The sequence below is a fragment of the Ceratotherium simum genome, chromosome 34 (genome assembly GCF_057802395.1).
Source record: "Ceratotherium simum simum isolate JZ-2026a chromosome 34, ASM5780239v1, whole genome shotgun sequence".
Taxonomy (NCBI): Eukaryota; Metazoa; Chordata; class Mammalia; order Perissodactyla; family Rhinocerotidae; genus Ceratotherium; species Ceratotherium simum.
The window spans coordinates 1,158,173-1,171,166 of record NC_141933.1 but is presented as its reverse complement, the minus strand read 5'-3'; the positions used below and the strand labels follow the sequence as shown (position 1 = coordinate 1,171,166).

The 12,994-nt window shown below is 60.6% G+C and overlaps 1 protein-coding gene across 3 annotated transcripts in view; it reads right to left on the bottom strand.

Annotated features, from left to right (window-relative positions):
* CHID1 (chitinase domain containing 1) overlaps nucleotides 1–12,994 on the bottom strand; it is a 30,070-nt gene that overhangs the window by 1,484 nt on the left and 15,592 nt on the right. For all 3 annotated transcript variants that reach the window (XM_087422401.1, XM_087422400.1, XM_004441034.3), the window contains 2 exons: nucleotides 8,952–9,053; nucleotides 8,157–8,312 (listed from right to left, as the gene is read on the bottom strand). In XM_087422401.1, the coding sequence (XP_087278527.1) occupies nucleotides 8,157–8,312; nucleotides 8,952–9,053 (258 nt within the window). The remainder of the gene's footprint in view (nucleotides 1–8,156; nucleotides 8,313–8,951; nucleotides 9,054–12,994) is intronic.

Here is a 12,994-nt window from a genome sequence, read left to right as displayed (position 1 = left end):
TGCCATGACTTGAGGTAAGTGCGCGACCGTGCCAATGCCTGGTGTCCTGAGTGAACCTCTCACTGTGTCATCTCTGCACCAGGTGCGTCCAAGCGGGCAGAGTGAGGGCACCTGCATTTGGGGCAAGGTGCCTGCTGGGGAGACGGGGCAGCCCGGGTGCTTGCAGGAGACGCAGCAACTTCTGCAACTGAGGGGGCGCTTGGGGCAAGCCACAGGCTTCAGAAGATGAACAGGGCCTGGGGGCAGCTCCTGGAAGCCCCGCAGGACCCCACTCAGCTCTCTGGGGACAGCAGCCCGGGGCAGTGGTTTCTGGGCCCTTCCAGAGGCCAGGTTGCCCTCGGCCTGCCCTCCTCACTGTGGACATGGCGGCCCCAAGCCTGCGGCAGGCCCTTCCCGATCGCCAGGAGCCAGTGGTTTGAGACACACAGACCGTCACCCTGCAGGAGACACACAGGGGACAGGCGGGTTCCCACGGTGCCCTGGGCCAGGACGACGGTTTCCAGCGCACCCCACGTCTTGTAAGGCACATTCAATGTCTCTCTGCAGTCCTCCCCGGCAGGCAGCTGACGACTGGACAGGACAGGTACCTGCAGCCCGAGGGAGGAGGCACAGACAGGGCCTGCAGCCTGGGCTCTGAGGAGGGAGGAGAGGGGGTGGTGGCGGCAGGGGCCCTGGTGCTCTTGGCTGCACTGCGAGACATCTGTGGGAGCCGGGGTCAGGACTGGACAGAGCAGTGGGGTATCCGAGGGGGAGGTGGCGGTGGTCAGCCATGTCGGGGGACACACGTGCCCAGGCATCGTCAAGGGGCCCATCTGATCTGCTCCCCATGGGGTCTGGGCCAGGCACAGCCGTGACCCCCATCAACCAGCTCTAATCACCCAAAACTACTGGATCATCCTTAGTTAAAACACCATGCTATGGGCCGGCCCCGTGGCTTAGCGGTTAAGTGTGTGCGCTCTGCTGCTGGCGGCCCGGGTTCGGATCCCAGGCACGCACCGACGCACTGCTTCTCCGGCCATGCTAAGGCCGCGTCCCACATACAGCAACTAGAAGGATGTGCAGCTATGACATACAACTATCTACTGGGGCTTTGGGGGAAAAATAAATAAATAATTTAAAAAATAAATAAATAAAAAATAAAACACCATGCTAGGTGTCATTTGCAGCTTCGATCAGATGTCTGCTAAGTGGCTCTCTACGAGAAGAATCTGGGACAGGCAGGGGATGCCAGGGGAGAACAGGGTGTGCTAGGGGGAGGGTGGGCATCTGACTCCACTTGATCAAGCCCCCTGGTCTCATCCCGGGGCCCTGGGCAGATGCTGTAGGGTGGGGTGACCCTGGGCCCTCTGGTCTGTGGGGAGCTCTGCCTGCCCACACCTTCTCCTGTGGGGGCCTCTGTGGTTGCCCCTCAAAATCTGCTGCCTACTAGAGGAGGTGAGGCTGTGGTTGGGGCAGCCAAGGCTGGGGTCTCTGTCGGGGCTCAGCCACGACCCCAGAGAGCACCTGGTCCCTTGCCCCTGGAGGCCTAAGCCTGGTGGTGCCACGGTGGGGGGCACAGAACCCCATGCTCGCCTGAGCACAGCCCTGGGGATCACCAAGTGGGCGATGGGGACACAGAGAAGCCAGAATGGGGTGTGAGCCCTGGGGAGGGACAATTGTGCAAACATGCCACCAGGCGGGCCAGCTCCAGGGGAACAGCAGGGCCACAGGGAGCTGGGAAGCGGCTACAACCCGAAATATGAGAGGCAGAGTAGGGACCCGTGGGCTGAGGGACTGGGCTGAGGGACGGGCCAGGAACAGGCCAGAGGGAAAGGACACAGAGAAAGCAGAGGGAAGACGGAGGCGAGAGGGCGTGAGGAGGAAGTGCTGACATCAGCACCAGAAGATGCCCAGAGGAAGGGAGAAATAACGGAGAGAAAATGCTTAAGAAATAAAGACTGAGCATTTTCCTAAATTAAAACAAAAGGCTGCAGCTACACATTGTGTAATCACATTTCTATGAAACATCCAGACCAGACAAACCCACACAGAAGGTAGAAGAGAGTCGCCAGGGCTGGGGTATGTGTGGGGGCTGCTAAAAGGACATGGGGCTTCTTTCTGGGGTGATGGAATGTTCTGGAATTAGAGATGGGGACTGCACAACCCTGTGAATGCACTAAATGCTACTGAACTGTACGCTTTGAAATGATGAGTTTTATGGTATGTGAATTGTATCCTCCCTCAAAAGAGTTACACAGCCTCAGACTGAAAGGTTCAAGGAACACCACAAAGAAATTACCAATGAAAACACACTGAGGCACGTCATGGAAGGATTCAGGGACATCAGAAACGAGGAGAACATTCTACATGTTTCTAGGGAGAGCAGATCAAGTGTGATCAAGGACGTTCCTGGGCCTCCTGGTCGGGGGAGTCACCTCTGGGAGACCAGCTGGAAGCTTCTCTTGGAAAAAGGACTCCAACAGGAGAGAGCAAGTCAGGGTGCACGGGTGCAGTGCTGGCCACAGCCCCAGAGGGACAAAGATAAGGGGGGAGTGTGGGGGGGAGGGACAGAGAAGGACGGAGGGGCACTCCCAAGCCAGAAGGCAACTCCAGCCCCACTGCGCTTCCGCCTCTGTCGGGGGGACCTGCGGTCTCCCTGCACTCTGTGCTGTGACCCACCCCCCCACACGAGAACCGAAGCGCACCCTTGCACGCGCCGGGCCTAGCCAAGTCCACGCCGCCCGTGTCCACTGGGCGGAGAGGCCCACCGGTACTGTGACCCTTGGCTGGACCGCTGCCCTGGACGGCACCAGCTTCCGAGATGGGGAGTTGGGCCTGCTGGGGTGTGGCCCGCCCTTAGGGACCCATCTGGCCGTGCTCCAGTTGGCTGGCTCTCACTGGCGTCCCCGGGAGGCCCCCCTGGGCAAGGGCAGGAGAGGCTCAGCAGGGTGGGGGATGTGGGCCCCAAAGGTGCAGGAGAAGAGGTGCCACCTTGATGGGTGCTGGGGCTCTCGCGGGGCTGGGCTGGGCCTCAGGGAACATCCTGGCACGCCAGGGGAGCAGGACAGCCTCTCTGGATGAGGCCTTCGCAGCCATGGGGGAACCACAGACCAGTACCCAGACCAGTGCCCTGGGGGCACATGTGTCTGCAGTGTGGGGGGCCTTGGCCCTTCCTGGGGTGTTTCATAGCCGCCCCAAATCCTCAAAGTCAGGGAGTACCCAGGCCACACACACAGGAGCCCGGCTGTGGTCATGATGGGGTCTGCGTGTCGTCCAGGGATGGCCAACAGAGGCTGTGGGGCGAGGAGGGAAAAAGCAGAACGTGTGCCACAGCCCCCGCAGACGGGGCCTTTGGCGTGCACAACGCTGGCCTGGCTGCCAGAGGCCAGGAAACGACACACTGCCAGCCTGAGGGAGCTGGCCTCCCGCCCTGCCATGGGGTCCTGGCCCTGTCTGCAGCTGAGCAGATGGTGAGGCAGCTGATCCCCCACAGCCCCCAGAGGGGACTAGGGACTCCCGCCACAAAGGGTCTGCGTCTTAGCTGGAGAGGTCAAGACAGGGAGGGCAGATAATCCCGAGACAGGCTACCTGAGCTCTGTCGGTGAGGGAGCTGGAGAGAGCCCGAGTGGCCATGGGGCTCACCAGCACCTCACAACTAGCCTGTCCCCCGCATGGGGAACAGGGGCTGTCATGGTAGGTTCTTGCAGGCGACTGGCTGGGGTGTGTGTCCTGGTGAGCTACACTTCTGGGGGTGCAGGACCTGAGTGAACGTGCTTGTCCCCTGCTGAGGCTGCCCTCCTCTCCCCTGCCAGACACAGGTATCGATCCCTGAGCCCCACTGCTAAGCTCTTCTGTCTGATTCACCAGATGGAAGGGGTTTGGCCCTGAGAAGGGGGAGGGCTGCCTAGCTGTGGGAGAGGCCCTGACCCACGCCTCCCAGGGTCCTCTGCATGCCACACCCCCCAACACCCACGAGCACACATGTCAACCCTGCTCTGCAAGCCAGGAGGATGGCCTGGAAGAAATCAGGCTGTGGGCAATGGAGGTTGACAACAACCCACAGGGGTCAGCGGAGGCCTGGCCTGACAGGTTCCCCACGCCTGAGGCTCACTCGGGGGGGCGGGTGGTCAGATGGCGGGCGGCAGGTGAGGGCCAAGGGGTAGGCTCTGGTCCGGGCTCCTGAGAAGGCTGGGGACTGGAGAGCAGACTGGTCCAGGAGGCAGGTGCCTGGCCCAGGGGCGCACGTGTGTAGGGGGTGCGGATGGGACTGAGGGGTGCCCATATCTTTTCCCTGTGCTACAAGGGGCAGCTGCAGCTCAAAAGTAGTTTCAGTGAGAAAAACAGAAATTCGGTGCAAATGGAGCTGATGCTGATGTCACTTAAGTCACCATAGCTCAGAGAAGAGAGTGCGAGGGGACCGGATGGGGAGGACCCTGGGGCCCCCCAAATGGCAGCTCGTGCGACCTTGCACACCTTGACTGAACACTGCGCTGGGCTTGCGTGGCCTCCACCGGGCGGCAGGTCAACGGGAGGGGCCGAGTCGGGATTGGGAGGAAGGTCCTCAGGGTCTGCCGTCCTGAGGAGAGCCAGCGGCCCAGCAGGCATAGACACCCCACTCAGATACTCAGCTGCCCGGGGAGGTGGGAGCACCATTCACTCACAGAGGGGGTTCTGGGGCAGCACCACACCACGGCCCTCCCCAAAGGCAGACACGACCCCCAGCTGGCTTCTAAAGCCTTGGGCTGGCAGTGCCTGACTCTGTCTGCCCGTCACAGATCTGTCATCTCCGTCTGGTCCCCTTCAGCCGCCCTCTGCAGGACAAACTCACTGGGCAGGAGCAAGCAGGTGCCGCTGCCCGACCCACTGCATGCCCTTGAGGTGCGTGAGCTGCAGCCCTGCTGGGTCAGCACTCTGCCCGCTCTGGCAGCCGGTCTTTATTCCGGCCCCGAGGGAGGCCCTGCTGAGCTGGCATCTGTTCCCCACCAAGGTGAGGCAGGGCGGTGAGCGCCCGTCCCCAACACAGGGCCCAGCCACACCCAGATCTCCATCACCTGCTATCTCCAGGCGGGCGCCAACAGTTACCTGTGAGGGGCACATCTGGGAAGAGGAGGAGCAGGGGCCTGTAGCCTCTGTGGGGGGATCTCCCAGCTGTGGGTGGGGACTGGGATGGGATACAGCCTTCCGTCCCTGGTTGGGGGGCAACCAGAATCCCAGTGCCTCAGAGAAAAGTCTGTATGTGTGTACAGGGGCACACGCACATGTGCACCCACACGTGCACACACACACCTTTGTAATTGAAATTCCTTGTTCCCCAGCCTCTCCTCAGAACAGTCAGGGGCTGGGCACTGGTGGCCAGCAGAGGCCGCGTGGTGCCTTTTGTCATCTGACCCACACGAGCTGGGGCTAATGGCCGCAACAACCCCACTTCATAGGCTACTGCTGGGTCCACATTTAGTGACTAAATTATAATTCTTCACCCCTCAGGTGGTATGGGAGATGAACTGTGCCCCCCCAAATTCATACATTGAAGCCCTAACCCCCAGCACCTCAGATGGGACTGTATTTGGAGATGGGGTCTTTAAAGAGGTGATTAAGGTAGAGTGAGCTCACTAGGGTGGACCCTAGTCCAGTGTGACTGGGGTCCTTATGAGAAGAGGAGATCAGGACACAGATGCGCACACAGGGACAACCATGTGAGGACACAGGGAGAAGATGGCCATCTACACACCAAGGAGAGAAGCCTCAGAAGGAACCAGCCCTGCCCATGCCTCGATCTCGGACGTCCAGCCTCAGGACCGGACATAGTAACGTCTGTGGTTCGAGCCCCCTGGCTGTGGTGTCTGTGTGGCAGCCTGAGCTGACTGAGACGAGTGGTACCTCAAGGCCAACAGCTCCTGCCTCCCACAGGCCTGGGTCAGCAGAGCCTGAGGCTGGAGCAGAGGTGGCTGGGGGCACTAGGTCCCTCTGGCTCCACACAGGCGGCCCTGGCTGGGTGACGCCTCCCTCCACAGCAGGAGAAAGCACCCTCCTATTCCTGGCTGACTGGTCAGTAGACGTCATGGCCAGGCTCCCCCAAGACTGATGCCGGGAGCCCAAACTCTGGACACAGCTCCACTCAATGCCTCCCTGAGATGGACACCCCTTCAGGGAGGTGGGGAAAGATCGGGGGGCCACCAGCAATGCTTCTAGAACCTCCCAGGAATCCCATGTCAGGGAAGGGCTGTGGTGGGGGAGGGGCAGAGCACAGAGCAGCCCTGACCAGAAGGACAGACAGACATGTGGGGCTCTGAGGGACAGGCTGGCCAGACACCAAGAGCCCCACTCTGCTGTAGGAAGACGGGGTAACGCCCCAGCGAGTGGCCGGGCACCATCTCAGCCCCGGGCTGCCCCCAGGCAAGAGCCCCCCAGGAGCTGAGGAGCTGCTCCCTGGCCTTCCTGCCCCAGCTCCCACTGTCCACACCACTTCCCCAGGCCCTTCTCAGCAGAGGGACAGGCCCAGGTTCAGAGATGCAGAGCCGTGCCCAGCACCAGGGGCCAGGAGTGGAGCAGGCACCCCAGGCCTGCACCAGACCTCTGACCCCAGCACCAGCCATGTGGACATGGGACATGGTCTCGGCAGGACCACCAGTTCTCTGTCCCTGCCTCAGACCATGGCTGACCCTGACGTCCCACCCATGAAGTGGCCCAATCCAAGGGCAGCTGAGGTAAGGGGTGGTCTCAGCCTCTCACAGGCGTTCCTCCTGGTTCTGGAGGCCCCCTCCTCAGATCAGGAGGGGCCCCCTGCCTGGGCTGATGTGCTGTGTCCCTGGCAGCAAGCAGGTCACCCTGTGGGTGACCCGCAGAAATTGCCCTGAAAAGGACAACAGAGCTGTACTGGGCATGCGCATGCCCAGATCATGGTCTCTGGACACACTCTCCACTGACAGGACCAGGTTCTCGAGAAAATTGGCTGACTGACACGGTTTCAGGGAACGTGATGGCCCTCAGAACAAAGGTGGAGAAGATTTAGGAATGCTAAAATGCCCAGTGCAGCAAAATTCACAGCATGTAGCATCTAACCCAGGAGCTAGATGGCAGAGGGTAGGCTGGACAGGGCCATGGAGTGAGCTGCCAGCCAACCGGACCCAGAACAGACTCAACATGGAAGCAGCGAGCAAGGATGCCAAGCAGCTGTTAGAGCTGAGTCCACACTCGTGGAGTTTAGGAGACACACAGAAGACCCAAAGAAACTGCTAGATGTGCGAACTACAACACGTGAGGGGAAGAAGCACTGGGTGGGATTAACGGCAGAGCAGACACGGCAAGAAACAGTCAGTGAATCTGAAGACAGCAGGAAAAGCGAATAAAAGAAAACAAAAAAAAAAGTCCAAAAAAATAAAATGAGTATCAGTGGGTGGGGCACAAATCGACTACCCTAATATGTATGTCATTTGTAGGCCTAGAAAGAGAAAAAGGGACAGAAAAAATATTTGGAGAAACTGGCCTAAATTTCTCCAAATTTCATAAAAAGTATAAATCCACAGATCCAAAAAGCTCAATGACAACCAGGTGCAAGAAACACAAAAAAAACTACACGAAGGCATCGTAACCAAACTGCAGTGGGTGCTGGGGGCAGTATGCACGGAGGAACAGAGGTTAACTACCTCGAGAGTCTCATTGGACAGAACGCAGCAGGAAGATGGTGAAGTGACATCATGAAAGTACAGGAAAAAAACCTGACGACCCAGAATTCTATACCCAGCAAAAATATCTTCCAAAAAACAACAAGCAAAATAAACTGAAAAGAATTCAACAAGACCAGAACCACACAGGGAGAAATGTAAAGGGTGTCCTTCAGGCAGAAGAGAGAAATACCAGGGGGATGTCTGGATCAACAACAGAACGCAGAGCCTCCACAGCAGCTGAAGTCCCGGGCCAGGACCATGTCCACATGCCCACCGACGGGGGAAACTCGGGGGGTACCCCAGCTTAAGGGGCGCTAGGACAGCACCCCCCAACCAGAGAGACTCAGAGAGGCTCCCCTGCAGGTGCCTGGTGCGCAGGCTCGGATGCTGCCAGGCTTTCTCCCTTGCTCCACCCCATTGCCTCCGGGAGACGTGCAGACCCACCAGCACAAGGGCCTCGGGTGCAGGGCAGCACAGGAGGCTGCCAGGCATGGTGAGGCGTCCCCAGCTCACCTGGCCCCAATGACAGGCTCGCGGGCATCCCTGGAGGCTGCGTAGTCCATGCCGTAGAAGTTCAGCCCCAGGAGGATCTTGCTCCGCCACTTGGACTTGGGGTCCAGGACCTGGACGCAGGCTCGCACCCAGGATAGCGGCGCATTGGGGCCAGGCCTGCAGGTGTGAGGGAGGAGCAGGTTTCAGCGGCAGGCAGAGGCCTCAGGCCATCCACCTCAGGCACCCCAGGCTGGGGCAGGGGTCCATGCACATGATGGGAAGCAGAGGGCAGCAGACACTCAGGCTTCCTGTGGTGCCTTCCTGCTGGACACCTGTGCCTGCATTTGCTTCGCCTGGGCCCTCTGTGGGGAGCAAAGCAGCTGAGGTCAAGGCCCGAGGTGGAGAGGCAGCAGTGGGCAGACATTGTCCACACCCAAGGCTCCCCCGGGGCAGTGGCCCCTGCCTACAGGAGTACCTTCTCCTCAGCAATGCAGCAAGCCCAGTGCCAGCGGCTGCCATGCAGCAGCCAGGGCCTGGTGACGTGAGCGGATGCCCTGGGATGGTGTTCCCATGGGGGCTACCTGCTGCCCTCTGTCACGTGCCTCCAGAATGAAAAGGCTACCCAATTCAGGGTCCATTGTGGGCTTTGGGAAGAAAAGACCAGGCCCTCCACATCCCTGGAATCAAGAGCTGACAGCAGGCTGGCAGGAAGCCAGGCCTCGCCTCTCTGAGTGCCCAGTGTCCAGGCCCCAGAAGGAATGGGCATCTCTGCTCCAAGTCACGGAATCCACGGGGCCCCATGGCACCCACACTCACTGCTGTGCTGTTGGGTAGTCGTAGGTCATGAGGCTGAAGCCGTCCAGCACGGGGGCCAGTTGCTCAAACTCCTTGTGTGTGAACATGCCCAGCTGGTCTGTCCTGCAACGAGACGAGCCCGGCCACCATGGCCCATCTCCCACTGCCCTGCCGGCCCCTTGGCCTGCCCCTCTCCAGCTGACACCTGGGCCCAACTGAGGCCAGAGCAAGCTGGCTGGGAGGGCTCCCAGCCCATGCCCCTTCCTCCCTCCGCTCTGGAGGACCTCAGGTCACTTTCCCTGGAGAGTCATTCGGCACTCAAGGGCAGCTACAGGGCAGCCCGCAGCTTGGTCAGGGCCACCCTCCAGGAGCACGGGTGGGGCTGTGAGGGCCAGTGGGCAGCCTTGCTGTCGGAGGTCAAGCAGAGGCTCGTCTCTTCCTGCCCCCTATGCATCTGAGGGTGGGATCAGCCCAGCTACGGACAGCCCCATCTCCACGGGTGGGGGCAGGTGCACCAGGCCAGCCTCACCCCATTCTCAGCTGAGGCCCCTGCTGCCCACACGACGCCGGCAAGCACAGGGTGCCCTTCTTCCCAGGGCCTCGGGCTGGGGTGGGTGGGAGCCCAGGTGGCCCGTCTGCCAGACACACCTAGTCTGCTAGCCTACCTGCTCTGCCTACAGCAGCCCCTAAGACTGCCACGTCCCTCGGGGGCCCTCCAATTCCCCTTCCACAAGAGGAGCAGAGGGCCGGCTCCGTGGCTTAGCGGTTAAGTGCGCGCGCTCTGATGCTGGCGGCCCGGGTTTGGATCCCGGGCGCGCCCCGAGGCACCACTTCTCCGTCCAGCGCGAGGCCGAGTCCCACGTACAGCAACTAGAAGGATGTGAACCTATGACATACAACTATCTGCTGGGGCTTTGGGGGGAAAAAATGAATAAATAAAATCTTTAAAAAAAAAAAAAAAAAAGAGGAGCAGAGACAGGACCCCTCTTCACAGCCGGCACCCCCAATCCCCAGGCAGGGGCATCCCACTGCAGGGACGTCAGAGATGGTCACCTGTTCCACAGGACCCGGGCGACCCTGAGATACCCTGTCTAAACGCTGCCCAGGCCAGCCACCTTTGGGGGGAGCAGCCAAGATGCCAGGTCCCGGCCCCCCAAAGACATCAGGTGCCTGTGGGACCTGAGGATAAGCAATACTGGCAGACAGTGACCCCATGACCCCAGAGCCCATCCCTGAGAGGGACAGGGTAAGAAGACTTGGTGACGGGCACTGGCCACAGCAGGGAGCTCGGGGATGTGTCTGGGGAGCAGACACTTCGCTGGGCAGTGACAATCACACTCCCCGATGGCCACACTTGAGACCAGCCCCCTAAAGTTGGCCAGAAGATGCCAGGCCCCAGCAGAATGAAGCTTGTTTGCAGCCGGCTCGTGCGGAAATGCCCTGGATCCCTCCAGGCCTCAGCTCTGGGACGCACAGAAACAGCGGGTGCCATCAGCTCCAGGAAAATGCTTCCACGTTTCAAAGGGTCACCTATTTCCAAGTGGGACATTTACTCAGGAACCACAGACATCCAAGCCCCACCATTTCTGGACTCAATGGCTCCCAAGAGAAGACAGGGCTGTGGCTGAAGACTGTGGTTGCCCAGGAGAGGGGCGCATCCCCCTAGTCCTATGTCTTGGTCACCTCAACACCCAGGGGCTCCCAGGGGGCATTTGGTGTCTGACGGCTTTCCTGTTCAACTGAGAGAGAGACCCCACCCCCAGAGGTCCTGGTAGTGCCAGGACCAGATGTGAAGGGGGGCCGGCCTGGGGCAGGACTCAGGCAGATGGATGTGGGGAGATGAACTGGGGGAGGGGACCAGGAGGCCTGCCACCCCAAGGGCCTTGCTCACCTCATAAAGAGAAACCCTTCTGTTTAAACCTACTCAGTGTGGCGGAAGGCCTCACTTCTATTGGCCGACTATTCCTTCAAGAAGACGCTCCCCAATGACAGCCCCGGGGGTCGGGGAGGGTAGGGTTTTCCCGAGCCCCCTTCTCCCATTAGCACTCTGCTCTGAGAAGACCACTGTTTGAGAGGACCGTCAGAGTGTGGACCAGGCTCACGTGGGGCACAACCCCCCGAGCCTCCCCCTCTTTGGCCAATTTCAGTGGCAGCCCTGTCAGAGACAGTTTCTGCTTTGTGTGGTCTGTCCCATGGTCCAACTGTCCCCCGCACCCACTACCCCTTCCTGGGGCATCCAGCTCCTCTGGGCCCACTCTTTCACGTGGGTGTCAGCCTCCCACCATGAGCCAGGCTCCTGCACCCCATCCATCCACCCGTCCACAGCGCCACCATGTCCCTGCCCCTCTGGCGCATGCCCTGGGCTTCTGCAGGGGTACCTGGGCCATGCCAGGTGCTCCAGGCAGAGCTGGCCTCACCGCAAGGCTCAGGCAGGCAGCAGCACCAGGCCACAGCCGGTGATGGCAACCACATGTTGAGCATCCGACTCTTGCAGGCCCCAGGGGCAAAGAAACCAAGGAACACGCCCTCTCCCTAAGGACACGCCTCCCCGAGTGTTCTTGCTGTGTGCATGGTTCCACACTGTGCCCTGCGTCTGGCTTAGCCCTGAGATCCCCCACGCCAGGAACCCTGGCCAGTTGCAGAGCCCTCAGCCCAAGGGCTCCTCATCAAGGAGCCCACGGCCCTCAAGCCCAGAACAGTTACTTCTGGCCCTTTAGAGAAAAGGCCTGCCAGCCTGTCTGGCCCCACTTAGGGACCCCCAGGTATAGACATGCCTGCCAGGCACTGGGGGCGCCTCCCCGCCGTGCAGCCAGCACCTGGCACCCATGAAGCATCCCAGTGAGTAGGGGGAGGCCCGGGGTCTCGGCGAGGCCCGCCTGGACTGGGCTGGAAGGCAGCCCCCCACTCCTCGTGGTGCAGCACAGGGAGTGACGGCACCACCCCCAAACTGCAGCCCCGCCATTGTCTCTGTGACCCATGAGACGCACGTGGAGACTCAAGAGCAGCTGGTCAACAGACACGGCCTGACTTCCCATAAACAAGAATTACTGCTCAAGAGGAAATCCTTGCATTCTGGGTTAGTTTCTGACGAAAGAAAACCCAGGGAGGAAGAAACAAAAGGAAAACACATCCCCGTGAGCGGCCGCTCCTGTCCTGGGCAGCCCACCCAAGCAGCTGCAGGGGAGATAATGGCCACGCAGCCCCTCGATTCCAGAATCTTCAGATGGGTGCTGCTTCTGCCCTGAAGTCAAGTGCCGGCCCACAGGGTTGCGGGGCTCTGTGCCCTGGCCCGGGACGCCCCATGCCCACTGGCCCCTCTGCTCCTGAAGGCTCTGGCTGCCTCACACTCCTTCCCGGCCGGCTCCAGTCTGTCAGATGCTTTTTGCCGAGTCACCTTCTTCCCATGGGCGCCCCTCTTTCCAGAAGGCCAGGCAGCCACGTGGCCCCTTCACCCTAAGACTCCACAGCTGCTGGAGGGGGGAAGGGCACTCCAGGCGGGGCTGGGCACATGCGTCTCTTTGGGGCACTGCAGATGGGGGGGGGCCCAGCAAACATCGTGCAGCCCCTGCCTCTCTTCGTGCGGCCACTGACAGTGGACATGAGCACGGCCTCTACCGGTTTCCTCCTAGACACCGAGACAGCTCGCCCAGGCAGGGTGGGGACCTGCAGCCCTGCTGCCCGCTTCAGGGGAGAATGCCTGGGGGTCTGTCTCCCCCTCACTCTTCCTCCTGTCAGCCCGCCTCTAGGGCCTCCTCTCTCTCTGAGACTCCCAACCCTCTGCCCCTCAGCCCCTCCAGTTTCACCCCACATGGTAGATGCCTACCTCCTCCATCACCTCGTCCGGCTGCCATCTCTGGGCCTGGGCCCCATCGCTGGAGAGTCGCAGGCCGGGCATTAGGGCCACAGACTCACCGTCAACCCCTTGCCATGTCCCAACCTGCTAGAGACCCCACCTTGTGTGAGGCCAAGTGCCCTCTCCCCCTGAGGGAATCCCATATTGTCTCCCCAATCCTTAAAACCCCTGCGGCCGCATCCAAAAGGCTTTACCATCCATCTCCCCCTCC